Below are 18,265 nucleotides of genomic sequence, written 5' to 3'. Positions count from 1 at the left end.
TTGTACTCAAGTTGAACTTTTTTTAGCACACTCCTATATAAACGAAAGGCTTCACCTACATAGGGGCTGATTACGATAGTGGTTGGACCGCACACTGACAGGCCGTCGGTGGTGGTCTGACAGCCCTTTGGTCCGACCACTGCATTTTAATACCGGCGGTCGGACGCACATCAAATAGAATCCAGACCACCATCCCTGACAGGATCTCAGATCACGACGGAGCTGTGGTCGGAGTCACGGCCCAGAATGGAGGCGGTGCAAAGACAAGCAATGCTGTTGGGATTTTAATATCCCTTTCCGACAGTCTGTTCATTTTTTTGAGTTTTACATACATATCCAACTGCCACAGTTCAATATCAGAATCATTAACTCTGGAAGTATAGGTCGCTATGTTCTGCTTTCCTCAATTAAATGAACAGCGCCTTGCTAGCAAGGGCCAGATCTCTCTCCAGTTCCTGTGATTGCCTCATGCCATACGGATCTAAACCTCCGTACTGTGAATTATTCAATTCGCAAACCTAATACCCCATGTTACCCCTCTCCGCTTACCCCACATCCCTCCCTCCAGGCGGGCACTCCCAGTATGTGACTGCTCGGTGCAGTCGGCTATGCCCTCCCCTACATGTCATAGGTCTCAGGATCAGTGTAATTAGCGTCGTTCCACAGCCAATATGCCCATACCTTGCATTAACTAGCTTAGAACCAGGCCAGTATCATGATTTAACATTCACGCTTTATCCTGAAGCCTCGGGGACCTCCTTTGCTCGGACGTCAGCTCCCATATCCTATATGCCCCTTAGTGATTTTACCAGTGCCTCTCACGCTCTCGCTGTCTCCTCCGCTCTCTCATTCCTATCTCTTTTCGCTGCCTGCATTCTGCCTCTCCCCTCACACTCTGCCATCTAGTTGTACTCAGGCCCTTTTTTGTCTTCCAGTGCATAGCAATGTCCCTCTTAGCTAGTGAGAACCCCAGGTCCAAAAACTTGCTTGTTACTTTGTTCTTTGCTGTATGGGGGAGCCAGTGCAGCAAGCAGACTTTCGGGGTTACCTCTACTTCTCTACCAGTTACTTCAGTCAGCACCTCAATAATCTCTCTCCAAAAAGTCCCCATCTGTGGGCAGCTCCAAAACATATGGCAAAAGTCAGTGCCCTCCCTATTACAACGCGGACAGGCCGGCGATTGAGTTTCGAAGTATTCATTAATCTTTGCTGTGGTAAGATACGCTCTGTGTAGAATATAGAAGTTTACTAGCTGGAATCTGGCATTCCTTGTGCTTTTCCATGCCCTTTCCATCAGTTCCCCCCCCCAATTTCTTTTCCGGATGCCTTCTGCGAAGTCCGCCTCCCATTTTTGTCTCGGAGCCGTCAGCGGTGCACCGCTTCCTGAGTCATACGCCTGTATAGACATGTGACCGCCGTAAATGTTCCCGACCGCGTCAACACATATTGGCACCCCATTGACAACTGCGGTTCAGACAACCCATCTCCCCAGTGCTTTCGTATGGCCGCAGTGAGCACTGAGTGTAGTAGAAAGTCACCCTTGGGCAAGTCACATCTCTCCTGAAGGTCCTGGAATGGAATCATGGCACCTTCCTCATATAATTCCCCTAGTGTCTTAAGCCCCCTCTCGTCCCAAGTTTCGAGCCCCCACCAGGTTCCTCTATGAGGTAATGCCTTGCAAATTACTAACGGGATTTCTGGGGTGTAAGGACACTTAATCTGTGCCCACCTCAAACTTCTATTCCAGCACATACGCACCGTTCGTACTTCCATAGGAAGAGTGTTAGTTCGTACAGGGAGTTTCAGCACAATTTGGGATATCAGTTGTAGTGGCGGTAAATCGACTCGCAGCACTTCCTCCCCCCTGAGCCTGCCCGCTATCCATCTGGTGAACCATTGCAGCTGTGCCGCCAGGTAATAGTTCTCAAAATCAGGGACGGCCAGACCCCCTTGCGATCTTGACCTCATAAGTCCTCCCAGAGCTACTCTGCGCCTTTCAGTCCCCCATAGAAAGTCAGAGACCAGTGATTTGAGCTGGGCAAAACATTTCGCCGGAATCCAAACCGGCAATACCCCAAAATAATACAGCAGTCTCGGTAGTGTTATCATTTTAGGAAGAGCTACTCGGCCAATCATCAATAATGGGAGAGTTCCCCAAAAGTCAAAGCTACTTTTCGCCCCCCTTATTGCTCTCTCAATATTACCCTCCAATAAGTCTTCCGGTGTGTGATGGATTTGTGTGCCAAGGTACGTCAAGCAACGGTCTTCCCATCTCACTCCGTCTGTCTCCTGTGGGCCCACTCTGTTCGCCTTTGTAGGGAAAAGGCAGGAATTTGCCCAGTTTACTTTGAGCCCTGCTATCCCACCGAGCTCTCACTGTTGTGTGTAGATTTAGATTCCGTATATAGGTTTCCCGATTTATGCCCTTATATAGGTACAATTCATATTGCCCTTATTTAAGCATAGAAAATCCCGCCCTTATTTAGGCATTGTCCATGCTAACCAAATACAGGCATGGTCTCCTACATCCGTCAATCCACGTCACAACGAGTTCTTTGAAAACCAGACTCTTCGGCCTTTAGGAATTTCCCTTGCTTGGATATTGATTTCTCCAAGAACTCATTTATTATGCATGAACATCTGTTCCTTAGGGGTTCATTCATGACGTTCCGATGCCCGACTTTTACGTCAATACAGGCATTCCTAAACACCTTCAAGGTATAAATATACCTGCACTTGCCCTGGCAAACCACGGTTCCGGTACGGTCCAGTTCGACTGCCTACTTGCGGTTCGCCACGGCAAGTTCGGAAGGAGATCGAGTTCCCGCCTGACGCACTGACCAGACGCTGTCATCATCCTCGCAGAGAATCCAGCTCCAGTGTTTCTGACTCCCCTTGCGGGGTGTTAAATATCAAGTCCCGGAAAGAGATTCCAGCCTCACTCATTCTAAGGTATGGAGCGGACTAGAACTTAGAGAAACTTTTGGCAAAACTAAAACTATAGCTAGCTATACTTTAGGAAACAGCATCTACTTCTTACCTCGTACTACACTTAGGTTAGGTACACTGGGGTAGAAGTATTTAGAAGCATCAGATGAGTATTCACATTTTAGCCTGTGTTATTTATGTTTGTATTTTATGAATATATGTCATAGCTACAAACCATGCTATTGCAGTATTATTTTATCTTACTGCTAACCCTGTACGTATTGTACATCGCATCCTGTCTCACGATTGTAGCAGTTCACATCTCTTGCATGAGAAATAAGACTGTTCAATAAACCCCTTTTTATTGAAACGCCCGTCTCTCTATTTCTGTGCAACTCTGTAGAAACGAAGCATGCACGATTGACTGAGTGAAACTGTTATCTATTGTTTCCACGGTTCTGAGATTGTTCCGACTCTAAGGGAAACAAAGTTGTCATGTTTATGCGGTTGTCAGAAACTAATCCCTTCTTGTTTATTTGAGAAGTTTCTACTGACCTCTGAGTTAGCTGGCACATACAAGTAATTAAGTTTAATGTACTCGATAGAGACATACTGACCTCAGTCCTATGTCAAAACTATAGTGTACATTATTCTAATGCGCAGAGCCTATCGGGGATATAGGAACTACACTACATCGCAACAACTCCTTTGCTCCCGCCAGTGCTACACCTGAGTCCGCCAGGACATTAACAAGTCATCTCCATAAAGTGCGATGTGATGGAGTCCCCCATTTACGTTTAGGCCATGATAATGCTGTCCCATCCTGGCTCGAGCCGCTAGTGGCTCCATGGCCAAGGCAAATAAAAGGGGGGAGAGCGAGCATCCCTGCCTCGTCCCCCGGCCAACTCTGCAGGCATCCGAAATTAGCCCCCAACCCTGGCTGTGGAAAGAGCTGTTCATTTCACAAATTCCTCTCCTATTCTGAATTACCGCATCACTCGGGACAGATAGGGCCATTCAAGGCTATCAAATGCCTTTTCAATATCCACCGAAAAAACAACTGCTTCCTCTTTCTGATAGGAGTCTGCTTCCAGAACCCGAAGGAGCCGATGAACATTTAAGGCCGTGTTTCTGGTGGGGATAAACCTCGCCTGATCGTTGTAGATTAAGGTTGTCATACAGGGGAGGGAGGAGACGGTTGGCCAAAATACGACTCCGAATTTTGTAGTCTATATTAAGCATGGAGAGCGGCTGGTAAGCCGAAATGTCCTAGACCAGCTTCCCAGGCTTAAGGAGTGGAATTATTATTACTTCCCCTGTCGTGACCGGGCGGCGCTCCACTCGATTCGCTTCATTATAGAGCTCCACAAGCCTTGGCGCTAAAAGCTCACAGAATGCTAAGTAGAATTCTGAGGGCAGCCCATCCGTGCCTGGTGTTTTATTTCTGGCCATACTTTTAATATCCCCTCTCACCTCACCCAGCTCCACATTGCGGCCCAGAATACCTGTTATGTCCCCCTCCAATGCTGGTAATTCTGCATCTCCCAGGAATGCATCCAGGGCCTCGCCCTCCTACTCTGTTCTACTCCTATATAGCTCTGTGTAGTAATCATGGAACAAGTTGTTAATGCCTTGCTGCCCGTAACATACTTCCCCATTCTGTTCCTTGATTTCAAGGATCACCGATCCTCTCCTAGCGGGGTTAGCCAGCCGGCCCCCAGATTTGTCCCTCTCCGTGTGGGCTCTAGTGATGTATTGTTTGTAATCAAAGCAGCGTAGACGCTCACCGTCTGCTGCAACTGCTTCCCTGGCCTCTAGGAGCTCCTCCTGTTTGTCTGCCCTCTCAGGTCTTCCCCGCTCTAAATCCCGCAGTTTTTGATCCACTCTTAGTATATCTTGCAATAGCACTTTGCACAACCCCATCGTCTCCGAGATGCACCGCCCCCGGATGACTGCCTTAAACGCATCCCACTCTCCTAGTGAGTTTGTTGCTGTATGGGCGTTGATCTTGAAGACCTGATATTATAACACGCTGGGTTGCAAGCACCAGGTGGGTATTTTGGGCCTTTCCCGTGACCACCTAATTCAGAGTAATATTGGATTGTGGCCCGAGATTGTTCTAGTGAGGTATTCACTGGAGTGCACTGTCTCTTGCACGTCAGGGGAACACAATCTCTAGTTGCCGGGTGCTGAGCTCTCCGTGTGTCCACCAACCCCCATCTCTGCTGCCAATGTTGCCTCTCTTCTGCTATCTTATGTATAGGTGCATCAGGAAGTGGGGGGTGCGAGCGGTCGAGTTCCACATCAGTAATAGAATTAAAATCCCCCCCTAAAATCACTGAACCCGTTAATATTGATGCCAATTTCCGAGACAGTTGTGACAAGTAGGAGGTCTGTTCCGAGTTGGGCGCATACAGACTTCTGATCACTATGTCTCTACCATCTACCACATACCGCCCCTCTGGGTCTATAATCTGGCCCGTACATTGAAATGGCACCCCCGCTCTCACCCAAATCAATACTACCCGGGCGAATGCTGAATAGTTAGTGTAGAATACTTGCCCTCTCCAGCGGCACTGCAGTGCCACCCCTTCCTTCTCCATTATGTGGGTCTCCTGGAGCAATGCAATTTGAACCCCCTCCGGATCAAGTATGCATGAATTTTGTGATACCTCAACATGGAATGCATTCCCCGAATATTCCAGGATATACATTTTAATTCTAGGGGGGGGGGGTGGGGGGGGGGGGTGTTGCATGTTGTGAGTCTCTTTCCCTACTGAGTTCCCCATTGTGGCATGCCTGATCCCCACTAACGACCCTCTAACCATGTTAACTCCCCAACTCCCCCTCCCCAGGACAGGCACTCTAAAACTAGCTCCCATGCAAACTTAATCTTAACTTTTAGAATCCTCTCGTAGGATCGAGGTGCGCGGCTTATCCTTCAAAGTCCAGAGCCCCGTCCACCCGCCCCCCTGATAGTTAGTTAGTTAGTTTAGATATGGAGCCCTGAAGATGTCCCCCACAGTTATTCAACACCATGGTGCCAGTGACAGCCTTCCCAGCTCCTCAACCCAGGCCGCTGATTCATAAGGAGGTTCCCTCTTCAGGCCCTCATTCCAACACGTCTTCTCAGACCATGTGATCCGCTGTTTGTGGGGTAACTACCGGCAATTCCATGTCCGAATCCTCATTGCCACTGTGTATTGATGATCCTTCCGCTCGACCTGTTTATGTTCCACTTTTACTTGAATCAGGGCTGTGAACAGTTTGACTGAGTTCTGCCACAGCCTGCAGCTCTCTGCGTCGTTCTAGGCTGAGTTCCCTTGGGGAAGGGGCCCTGGACCCTATATTGTTATTGCTAGTGTCCTGCTGGGAAGTCTCCGAAGAGGAGTCCCATCGTTCACGGGGCCGCCTGGTGTCTAACCATTCCCAGGCTTCTTGCAGCATGGTAAAAAACCTTGCCCCTTTTGGATCAGCCACTTGGAGCCGCGCCAGGAAGAGCATGGCGTAGGGGAGTTGCATTTGGCGAAACCTTTTTTTTTTTTTTTTTTTTTTTAACAGCCAGGAACGATGCTGTTACGTTGGAACTCACTAGTAAAGTCCGGTAAAATCATTACTTTGTTGTTGTCAATCTGTAGGTTTTGATTCTTGCAAGCTTGCTGTAGAATATGGTCTATATACGTGAAGTGCAGCAGTCGCGCAACTATCGGCCGGGGAGGTGCTCCCGGTCTGGGCGGTGGGGCCGGTACTCTGTGAGCTCTCTCCAGTGCGTAAAAGGATGACAAACCCTCTGGGGCCTCTTCCGCCCGGAGCCAGTCCTCCTCCATAAAACGACACCATGTTCCCTCCTTCCGCCCTCTCTGGCACTCCCACGACACGTATGCTGTTTCTACGTGACCTTCCTTCACTATCCTCAGTCCGGACTTCCAGTACTTTAACCTTGGCCTCTAACTCCGTGAGTGATTTTTGTAGCGCAGTCACTGTGATTGGGAGGTCAACCAATACTTTCTCAGATGCTACTACTCGTTCCTTTAATTTACAGTGGTCGTCTTTCAGCAGGCCCAAGTCTGTTTTCCCCTCCAACACTTCCCTGGAGGTAGTGATGGCCTGAAGTATGTCCGCCAGCGTAGGTTTCAAGGAAGCCAAGCCCCCTCCCGTCTTGATCAGCTCCTCCTCCTTGTCTGTCTGATTCCCAGTGCCCCCTGCGTTCCCCTTCTTCCTCGATACTTTCCCCATAGTTAGTCGTGAAGCCACTTCTCCTGCATCCAGATCACTCACTTCAGGCAGGGGGGGGGTCTTCGCTCCGGTGCAGGGACGAAACAGGTGTTGTTTACAGTTGTAGTTGTGAGTGGTAACTCTGCTCCCTGTGATAAGGCGGCCACCACCCGCGCTCAGCCGGCACCAGCGGGGCTTCACCAAACACCGTTTTTCTCCATCTCCCTTCTGGCGCTTGTGGGCCAGCTTCCGTTAGGTGGGCAGCAGTTATGGCTATGGTCGTGCTTTCGGTCTCCACTGTTCCGTGTCTCAAGGGGTCGCCCCGGGGCAGGGCCCCCGGAATTATGCTTGCGTAGCCCCACTTGAACCCTTCTCCGGATGCCTGTCCCAGGTCTGTCCTACCAACCTGTGCCCCAGCGATGTCCCAGGGCCAAAGTCACACACCCAGCATCAGTTTATTATCAGCCCACGCTCACCTCACCAGATTGATCATTGTTGGCTCTTTCTCTGACTCTGTTATGCATCCAGGGGAGCTCCCATCTCCTTCTCCCCTCGCTGAACTACGTTCACGGGGCTGAGCGCCAGCATCCAAGTGCCTCTCCCGTCGTGGGTGATCACCCGCTGGTCCGCTCTCTCCTCCGATGTACCTCCAGGCTAGTGGGGAAATCTCCGGTCCCAGGGTCCATGACCGCCCATCAGGGACAGCTCTTCCGCGTTCCTCCAGCCGCCAGTCAGCCGCATTGTCGCATTCCGCCGTGGTTCTCCCAGCAGTCGCTCCCTGAATTCCTCACCGTCGGGGCTGCTGAGAGTCTCCCTGTACTTCAGGCACGCTCCAGGGACCTCTTGCTTATTGTCGTAATTACGATAGCTCAGTTCCGTCCGGCTTTGTATTTCCTGGGTGCAATCTTGTTTTCGTCACGCCCGATCTGTCCTCCAGGCCTTTTTTTGCTTTTGTCCCCATTGCAGGGGCAGCGCAAGTCCGCCAGTCGCTGCCACAGAGTGCCAGGACCCCCCGATTGCCAATCAGGGGTGAATTTCTGTGCCCGGTGCTCAGGATGGATGTAGTTGGGGGATGAGGCCGACGGAGCTCCGGAGCTTGCATTTGATCACTTCGGCTTCATGCCACGCCCCCCTTTCCGTCAGTCTGTTCATGGCGGGAACACTGCCATGTACAGGCTGTCGGATAGGGATATTGGGGCCGCAAACAGGACCCTTGTCCTGTGTAGGCCACTGCAAAGTGGCCCTGGGGCCACATGGACATGCCCCCACTCACGTCATGCACCGTGTGGCATGCCACACGGTCTATGGACTTGCAGAAAGTGCTCCTTTTCACGGTGCCTTGTGCTGTGGTCCTTTTCCTTGGCCGCAGCACAAGCCTCTATGAAAAGGAGCACTTTCTAACCGCCAGCACGGCGGTCTCATACTAATGCAGTGATCGGAAAACCAACTGCTTGTCGGGCGGTCTCCTGACCGCCAAGATAGCAGTCGACGGTCTGACCAACCGCTATTGTAATCGGCCCCATAGTTCTGCTTCTGATTGAGAGAGTAGTAAGGTATTCTACGTAGAAAGACCCCTTCTGCTAGGTAAATGACTAGTTTAAGGACATAGCAATGGCCAGTGCACTAGAAAAATCTTGCTGTGCTTACATTCCACATTGCTCTTGGACAGTGGTTCTCAACCTGTGGTCCGGGGACCCCTGATGGTCAGAAACACCTACTCAGGGGGTCCGCTACTGCTTAGAAAATTAAATAATATTAACAGATTAATAAAGTGGATATAAAAACAAAAATGTAACATTGAAAAATGTAAAACTTCCGTAAATGTGAACGCATTTGAAATGGAAGGCTAAAAATGTACTTGGTGTCCTCAGACTGATTTCTGAGAGCACTGCAAATGCATCAAATATAGAACAGTGTAGGCGAAAGGAGGCCTCAATTCAATTTACAAAAGCCTCAACCGTCCCATTAAAAAGAACATTTAGATTTTTTTATATTTGTGAAGTAAATAAAATTACAATATTTCATATATGTATTGTTTGATGAATTCCTGGTTCTGCATTTTTGTTTATTGAAATCCTTGAAAGTGCTTAAGCCGGTGTCCCCGGCTTCTTGTAATAAGTTAATGGGGGTCCCTGCATTCCAACAGTGATTTGGTGGGGGTTCTTAGATTCCAATAATGATTAAGTGGGGGTCCACAGAAGTCAGAAGCTCCACAGTCTCTATAGAAGAGATAGCCTCAGCAATTTGTTCACTAAAATCAAACAAAGCACCCCGTCCAGATGGCTATACTGCCAGCTTTTACTAAACTTTCGCCCATATACCCAAACCAACTCTTCTGTCCCTTTTTCAACACTTAACCGACTCGGGCACTATATCCAGGACCACCAGTGAAGCAACTATTGTCATAATCCCCAAAGAGGGGAAAAACCATACACAAGTTAAAAACTACAGACCAATCTTTCTAATTAACCTGTATGCAAAGATCTACGCCAAGATACTTTGTAAGAGATTGGAACCTCTCCTGCCTCACCTAATCAAACACTCACAAGTGGGCTTCATGAAACGCAGGCTATCCAACGACAACACCCGGCTCCTCTGCCACATTATTGAAAAAGCTAAATTGGCCCCTTCTGAAACGGTAGCGGTTACCCTCGATGCTGAAAAAGCATTCGATAGGGTCTCATGAACCTTTCCCCGTGAATCTCCTAAGAATAATTTAGGTGATACCTTTACTAGAATGATTATTGCCCTGTATAATGGTCCATCTGCTAAGATCAGGTCCGGTGGCTTACTTTCCTCTACATTTAAACTAGAAAGAGGCACGAGGCAAGGTTGCCCCTCTTGCCCTCATTATTCATCCTAACCCTTGAACCCTTACTTCACAAGATCAGATCCAATCTCTACATTCATGGCATCGCCTTCAATAATATTAAAGTCGTGGCATACGCTGACGATATCCTAATAATGTCTGAAAAGGCTAGTCAATCTATTCCAGCCCTACTCCAATCCATCGAAGAATATGCACAAGTTTCTAATTACAAACTTAACAAAGACAAATCTGAAATTCTCCCTCTGAATAATCTCTGCTCCAGTACCCTGTTCATCAACACTGGTATAACCTGGCATTCAAAATTTGTGAAATATCTGGGCTTGGAATTCAACTCAGACGGACTGGAATCCCTGAAACTCAATGAGACACAAGCTCTAAGGAAGGTAGAAACTTTACTTGAGGGATGGAACCCCAAATATTTAACGTGGGGCCGAGTGGAGACCATAAAAATGATGATTACACCCATAATCAACTGCCTTACAAATATGCTACCATTAACTCTATCTGAGGAATTTCTCAAAAAGATTGATAAGCTACTAAACAAATTCCTTTGGCTAAACAAACGAACGAGAATTTCAATTAAAAAAAACTATGCCTCCCAGTGCAACTTGTTGGCGGTAATCTTGCGGACTTCAAGAGGTATCAAACTGCCATCCTGGCCAGACGGGGCTCAATGTGGTTCGCCCAAGCCCCGGATAATACCCCCACACGACTTTTGGTTGAAAGGGAGGTTCTAGGCGGATTCCACCCATTCTCTCTCTTAACTAGCAACCCCAAACTCCCTCTCTCAGGTAAATATATTTTCTTCAACACCAAAAGGGCCCTCCTGAGAATTGATCGAACCTTAGAAACCCCGATCTCTAGCTCAAATATGACCTCCCTATGGAACAACCCTAAAATCTGAATCCATGGCTCTCCTCCCAGCTGGTCCCCCTGGGCCTCTAGAGACATCAACTTCTTGAAAGACCTAGGGTCTTTTCAATCTCCGCTAGCCTTCAGGATCTGAAAAACCACTTTAACCTACAGGACATAGATCTTTATGATTTTTTTTAAACTTAAGGTTGCTCTTTCTAAATTAAAACTACCTAATAAGGACCCTTTACTTACCAAGACCATTTTATCCTTTAATAAATCGGGTCACCAGGCCTCTAAGTTGTACCATCTTATGCAACCAAAATCCTCCACCACATCCTCAAAACTCCAAGCTAAGTGGGACCCCACTGAAAAGATTACCTCACAATCCTGGCTTCAGATATGGAGATCAGTGGTCTCGTATAAAATCTCCCTCACACTTGCACAGACAAAATTCTGGTTACTACACAGGACGTTCTGGACCCCTGTACGCCTCCACAAACTCTCCCTTAGAGAGACACCAGCTTGCTGGAATTGCAATGACCCCATGGGTGATCTCCCTCATCTCCTCTTCTATTGTAGCACAGTCTCCCCTTTTGGGGACTCGGTGTTTAGCTTTATCCATTCCACCTCTGGAGTCCGTCTACAGTGGACTTTCTTAACTCTACTGGAAGGGTTTTTTTAGAGCCAAACATAAGATCTCATGAAGACAATCTACTAATTGATATCCTACTCACTGCTGCATGCAAAACTACTTTAGCTAATTGGAAGAACACGTTAGTCACCTCCTTCCGATCCTGGCTAAACTGGGTCTCCTTCTTGAGAGGAGCAGATAACATTTCACTACAAAATTCCCCGTGGATTGTACGCAGCACACCTATCTGGAACTCCTTTGACAATTATTTTGTCACTTCAGAACCACCATGAAAGCCTCACAGGAGATCCACCTCTACATTGCGGTATATCTTTCCTTCTTGCACGTGCACAAACATGAGAGTAACTAGACCTGACAACGTCGCCCTCCTAAACCCGGCGATGACTCCTTAGAGGGATCGGAGCACATAAACTGAACTCCACTTGAAACTTATTGGTCTAAGAGCCCCCTAGAAGTTACACACAGACAGAGCGGGCCGATTGTATACCTACTAGCACCCCTTCCTTCTCTCTTTATCTACCTATATCATTTATTATATGTCAGACCATTCCATTTAAGGGCCCGTCACGACATCGTAAGTTGCTTTTCTTGTGCACAACTGTTAGCAACCATCCAGGTTTCTTCGCTACAGAAATGTATATCTCAGATTGCTCCCTTGCATTATTAGACTCTTTGTTTATTTTGTTTGCTCTTTATTGTATATGAAAAATGCTCAATAAAATACTCCTGAAATTAAAAAAGGAAGCATAGACTTGAATACTCTTACCTTGCCAATTGCAGATCAATAGATAATGTCCCGTCCCCATGCACACCCATAAAAAACATTGTCCTCACATACCAAACTTCACTGAACAAAACTCCTCTCTGACAGAGCGACAAGATTCCAAACAGGTGGAAGCATAGAATCAGTGTGGATCTCCATCTGTAACAACCTCAAACACCATAGACTCGAATGGAGTTGCCGCATTACTTCTTCTGGACCGATCATCAGCATTTGACACCATGGACTACCAGGTATTCATGCAAAGCCTATGAGACAACGAATTCAAGGCACTGTCTTCAAATGGATAAAGCCCTATCTTATCCAAGAGAGCACCAATATTCACTTTATTACCCCACAACTCCTCCAAATTCGGCAGTAAGGTAGACATCTCTGAGAGTTCAACTATCACTCCCCTTCTATTTTAATATTTATCTGGCACAACATGCTGACTTTATCAACTCCTTCAAACTCACCTACTGTAACTATGCGGATGATTCCCTCCCACCAGCCGACCCACAGAAAAAGGTGTAAACCTCCTTCTGTACATAGCATAGTTACATGCCGCTGCAGCAAGCGTGGAGCAGATCTCTAGGCTCATACAAGTTATCAAAACAAGCCACGCATAGCCCACTTCTCAATCAACGCCTTCTCCCAACCATACACAACAAAGCCGCTTCCTAATTGGCCTATTGTAGTGAACTTTGTGACCCCGTCAAGGGGTAGAAGAGTGCCATAGAAAAACTACAATAAAATAAGATAAACATTGCAATTTTCACAGGGCTAGATATTGCCATCTCTCCTATAACTGTATCTACGGTCACCCCCTGTTAATCTGAGTACTCACAGTTACAGCATTTGGGGTGGGGGAGGTCACTTGGAGATAAAGTGATGTGTCCAGAATTTCAGATTTTGTTGATTGTGTGACAAGAAGTAAAATTTCTTCATACTCTGGTCTCTCAGTTCCAAAGTCTGCTTAACCGCTGGACCACGCTTCAGGTGCCTTTCAGCAGTTTAGTTGCCGAGGGCGTTCTCTCGCCTGCCACTGGTCCAAATTCTAAATGCGGTGTAATCAGAAGGGGGATCAATAGACTTTAGGCCACTTTCCCGGTGAATAATTTTCCTCAGATGGCAGCTGGCGTGCTACTCCGCAAACTCCTCAACCCTCCAGGAGTCTGTGGCATCTCCATTCAAAAGAGGGGGTAGAAAGTGAATTACACCGGTCCACCAAGTGACTGGCGAATGTATAAAGAGCGCACAGTAATCTCTGCAGCGAAATGTCCCCAGCTCTCACATGTTTAACCAAGTCTACGGCACTCCCTGTCTACGAGTACTCCTGGTTATCGCGAAAGCTCAAAGCCAAACGCAGAAAAGGGCCCAGACACATTTTCTTTACATGCTCCATTTAAAACTAGGATTTATGATTTTGCAACGCTATGCGTATTGAACAGTTTTTTTCTTGCTCGGGAGTCGCTATATATCAAGCATTTTCTCACAAGCCTCAAATAGAACGATAGAGAGTAGGGAGAGAATGTGGCGCAGCGTGTCAGAGCTGCCTACTCGCGAGCTCGAGATCCGTGTTTGATCCTCAGGATCGGCTCAATATCCTGTGTATCTGGGCAAGTCACTTAATCTCCCCAGGCTTGCTCTGTATACTATTAATTTAAATTAGACCAAAAAAGAATTCTATTCATGTAAATTAGACATAAAAAAAGCAACGATCTCGGAGGGGTGGTGGGTGCGTGTCAGCAATGTTGTGGAAGGGGTAAGAGGGTGGGGAGAGATTGCAAAGAGAAGTGAAGTGTAATGTAAATTAAACAAAAGACAACAAGCAGCATGCGCGTGCTGCTTGTTCCCGCAGCAATACTCCATGGGATCTAAATTATGAGAAAAGGTGGGACATGCACCAAACATTAGCCATTTGCAGGGTACGATTTTTGAGTGGCACAGACAAATGCCAATCCAACACAGTGGGAGGAATCAGACCTCACAAAGTACATACGACAGATCATCTGACTGTGCAAGCGCTGTCCAGGCTCGACCTGAAACGAGATTTTCGTCTTTGAAAGCATAAGACGTAGGTACATTTTCTTTTCTTTTATGGACTTTTGCTATTATTCGGCAATTTAAATGTACTACTTTGTAGACGTATTAGTGTTGAAAAATTACAGCGGGTACTCCATACATTAAGCACAGAGCAGAACGTTCCCCTGTATTTGTTAGCAACTCATCCAGGTAATTTTGTTCTTCCAGTTTTTCCACGTTGTTGTTTGTTTACTACTTAGTTGATTTGGGCATTAACATTTTTAATCTGTTTAGCCTTTTAGGGTTCTGGCAACCGAAATTATAAATCCAAAGGCACAAGAGGCCGATGTATTCAGTGCCCCCCCTACTGAAAAGGTGGATGGAACCTGCTGCTATGTGGCACCTTATAAAGGTAAAATGCAAGTGATTGATTGGATGCAACTCAGTTGTTATTAACACTTATAGGCATTTGTATGTGCAGTATTTTATTTTTTAAGTCTTTTTATTCATTTTTCGGAACAGTACATGTCCTGCGTTACTTCCAGTGAATAAGTATCCATCATAAGAAAAAAACATATCTCAATGAAAACCGCCTAATATATGTATGCAATAACTGTAAAGAAAATAAAAATACAAAGAAAGACAGTGCATCATCAGTATTGTCGTGTATCAGCACATTGCAATCACTGTATTGTACGGGTGGCTATGGCAGTGTGTCTTGGAGAACCCAATGTATGTGCTGTATTTATATGTATTTGCATTTTGACTAGTGCCTCTGTAGCTTTTTGTGGCTGGTCTTTGGTTGTTCTGCTACACCTCCAAGACTGGGCTAAAGAGAAGTTTACTGACTGCCTGCATACAGCCTTGACAACATACTCACAATATGGGGGAGAAAATACTAACCAGAAGTAACTATTTTGTGTCAGTGTTTCAATCCATCATTTCTAACTTTATTTTTTGCTAATAGGACAGCCGTACCTTTGGGCTCGTCTGGATAGAAAACCCAACAAGCAAGCTGAAAAGAGGTATAAAAGATTTGTCCACGCTAAACAAGATTCAAAAGGTTGGTGTCATTTCCTTGTAGATTCTGCATCTTGTTAATAATGAACATCTTTTTTTTCTTTAAAAGATTGGTTGACTTTGTCAAACCTAGCGTTTCATAAAAACCATGTAATTTATGGAGGGGAGGGAAATGGTAGGAGAGATGTTACTAGCTCAGTTTGCCTCTTCTAGTTGCATCTCAAATAAATAATGTCCTTTTTTTTATACGATGATGCTTCATATATACTTTGAGTGAAAAAGTATCAATTTCCTTCCAGAACATTTGTTAGAAAACATTTTTCTTAAAATGAATGAGGTATTTTGATGAAGTATACTTTGTGCAGTGGTGTTTAAAGCTCAATACCCGGTAAAGCAGATTTTTCTGTATACAGGATGTGGCAAGGCTACTGTTGTACTGTGTAGCTTCAGCTTGATGGTATTGGCAACCGTGTTCAAAATGTTCATCTTTTAAAGAATAGGGACGGTCGAGGATGGCCAATAAACTGATTGAGTAGGCTTAGCTCCCCTTCTGCCTTGCATTTACTGCCAATAACGGATTGACTAGGCTTGGTTCCCCTTCTGCCTTGCATTTTCTGCCATTAACTGATGGACCAGGCTTGGCTCCCTTTCTGCCTTGCATTTTCGGCCATTAACTGATTGACCAGGCTTGGCTCCCTTTCTGCCTTGCATTTTCGGCCATTAACTGATTGACCAGGCTTGGCTCCCTTTCTGCCTTGTATTTTCTGCCATTAACTGATGGACCAGGCTTGGCTCCCTTTCTGCCTTGCATTTTCGGCCATTAACTGATGGACCAGGCTTGGCTCCCTTTCTGCCTTGCATTTTCGGCCATTAACTGATGGACCAGGCTTGGCTCCCTTTCTGCCTTGCATTTTCGGCCATTAACTGATTGACCAGGCTTGGCTCCCTTTCTGCCTTGTATTTTCTGCCATTAACGGATTAACTAGCCATGGCTTTCTTTCTGCCTTGCATTTTCTGCCATTAACTGATGGCCAAGGCTTGGCTCTCTTTCTGCCTTGCATTTTCGGCCATTAACTGATTGACCAGGCTTGGCTCCCTTTCTGCCTTGCATTTTCGGCCATTAACGGATTAACTAGCCATGGCTCTCTTTCTGCCTTGCATTTTCTGCCATTAACTGATTGACCAGGCTTGGCTCTCTTTCTGCCTTGCATTTTCTGCCATTAACTGATTGACCAGGCTTGGCTCCCTTTCTGCCTTGCATTTTCTGCCATTAACTGATTAGCTAGCTATGGCTCTCTTTCTGCCTTGCATTTTCTGCCATTAACTGATTAACTAGGCTTGGCCCCCTTTCTGCCTTGCATTTTCTGAAGTCAATACAGTTCCATAACTTGCTTTGAAAATCTTTTATTGAATTATGTAAAAAAAAAAAATGCAGATTTTCTTAACGCAAATCTAAAAAGAAGGCACCGTAAATGGAGCAGCATCAAACCTCTTAGACATGCCACAATAAAAAATACTTAGAAAATCTCAAAGCCTGCACTTGTATCAAAGAAAAAACAATTTGTGCTCGACTTTCTTATTGTACATTAACATTGTTGCGTTTTAACATAAAGTTAGTATATAATTGAGACCAAACACTATAATTAAAAAATAATGTGCAATAAACAATATAATGAATGTGGCATACATGGACTACAGAAACTACCAGCATAATAAAGTCTAGATTATAGAAACTGCAAACATCAACATTGCGTAGTGGATAGTGGAGGAAACTGGATTGTTAGTGTATGTGAAAAGAGGCCTCAGTCCTGTCAAGAGCAGGGACCAAGCTTCCACACAGCCTAGACTGGCTAACACCTAGAAGTAAAACAAGCATTTGCAATGCAATAGGTCTCGCATTATAAAAGTTTGAGCTATCGGCATTGCTAATAATAATAATACACCAATAGCTCAAACATTCAGTAAGCCAGGGAATGGATGGAGGGAGATGAAAGGTTGGTGCATGGAGGAACAAGAAGCGCACAGGGGAAGGAGAAAGGGGTGGGAGGGACATACAAGAGAACGTCAGGATGAGAGAATGAGAGGCGCACATGGTTAGGTGAGGGGAATAGAGAGGTAGAACAGAGCGACACACGGAAGGGAGCCAAAAGGAATAGACAGAGAGCTAAAGTTGTAAAGTAGTTCATAGTGCAGTCCAAAGCAAACCTCGTTATTGAGATTGAAGGATACAACCAAACCGCCAAAAACATTATTTGAAAGATGAAGGCTCTTGGGTTGAGCCAATGGGATTGGTAAACTCTCAGCCAATGGCTGAAGGCTGCTTGCCGAAGGAAGCCAATGGTTTTAAGGTATGTACCCAAAATCCATTCTAGGAATATTGTAAGCAATGGGTCTGTCTGACAGCTCTGCTGTCCAAACTCGGACCTAAACCAGAAACATCGGGCGTTACTATATAGTAATGCAGAGCATCCCAAGGTGGTAGCTAAGCAGCAGGCTGCAGAGACATACGCAGCAGGTGCATTGGTCCAGACTAGGCTTAGAGGGGAGAGGAACGAGAAAGCCTGACTCCAACCATGTGATGTGCTGACTGAGGTGAAAGGTTACTTTCTCCGGTGAAAACGCTTAGGGGAAAACATCTGGTCTGCAAAAAAATCTCCCCAAAACCTTGTGCAGAGTAAATGTCAGTGTAATGGCTGGTGCGAGATTTAGCTTTAGAATAAAGTACAGGGTTGAGGCCCTTAACCATAGGACTTTATCCTAACGTTAAATCTTAACCTTAACTTAAGCGAAGGAAGGGAGAAAGTTGGGTATGAGGTAAGTGTCTGGGTGAGTGCTGGTGTTAGGGTCACTTTCAGTGTTAAGGTCGGGTTGGTATAACCCAAGGTTATGGTCTGAATCAGGTTTAGAGTTGGGGTGAAGATGTGGTTAGGGGACCGGCAACAGCTAGGGGTGAGTCTTAGTTTAAGTTGGAAGTCGGTTA

The 18,265-nt window shown here is 46.1% G+C and overlaps 1 protein-coding gene across 4 annotated transcripts in view; it reads left to right on the top strand.

The window, feature by feature from the left end:
- The window catches only part of RLIG1 (RNA 5'-phosphate and 3'-OH ligase 1), a 174,907-nt gene that overhangs the window by 36,577 nt on the left and 120,065 nt on the right, over positions 1 to 18,265 (top strand). For all 4 annotated transcript variants that reach the window (XM_085653918.1, XM_085653917.1, XM_085653916.1 and 1 more), the window contains exons 2-3: positions 14,560 to 14,677; positions 15,233 to 15,328. In XM_085653918.1, the coding sequence (XP_085510044.1) occupies positions 14,560 to 14,677; positions 15,233 to 15,328 (214 nt within the window). The remainder of the gene's footprint in view (positions 1 to 14,559; positions 14,678 to 15,232; positions 15,329 to 18,265) is intronic.

Source organism: Triturus cristatus, chromosome 4_1, assembly GCF_964204655.1.
Source record: "Triturus cristatus chromosome 4_1, aTriCri1.1, whole genome shotgun sequence".
NCBI classification, from domain to species: domain Eukaryota; kingdom Metazoa; phylum Chordata; class Amphibia; order Caudata; family Salamandridae; genus Triturus; species Triturus cristatus.
The sequence above is the reverse complement of the archived record's forward strand: the minus strand, read 5'-3'. Positions and strand labels throughout refer to the sequence as shown.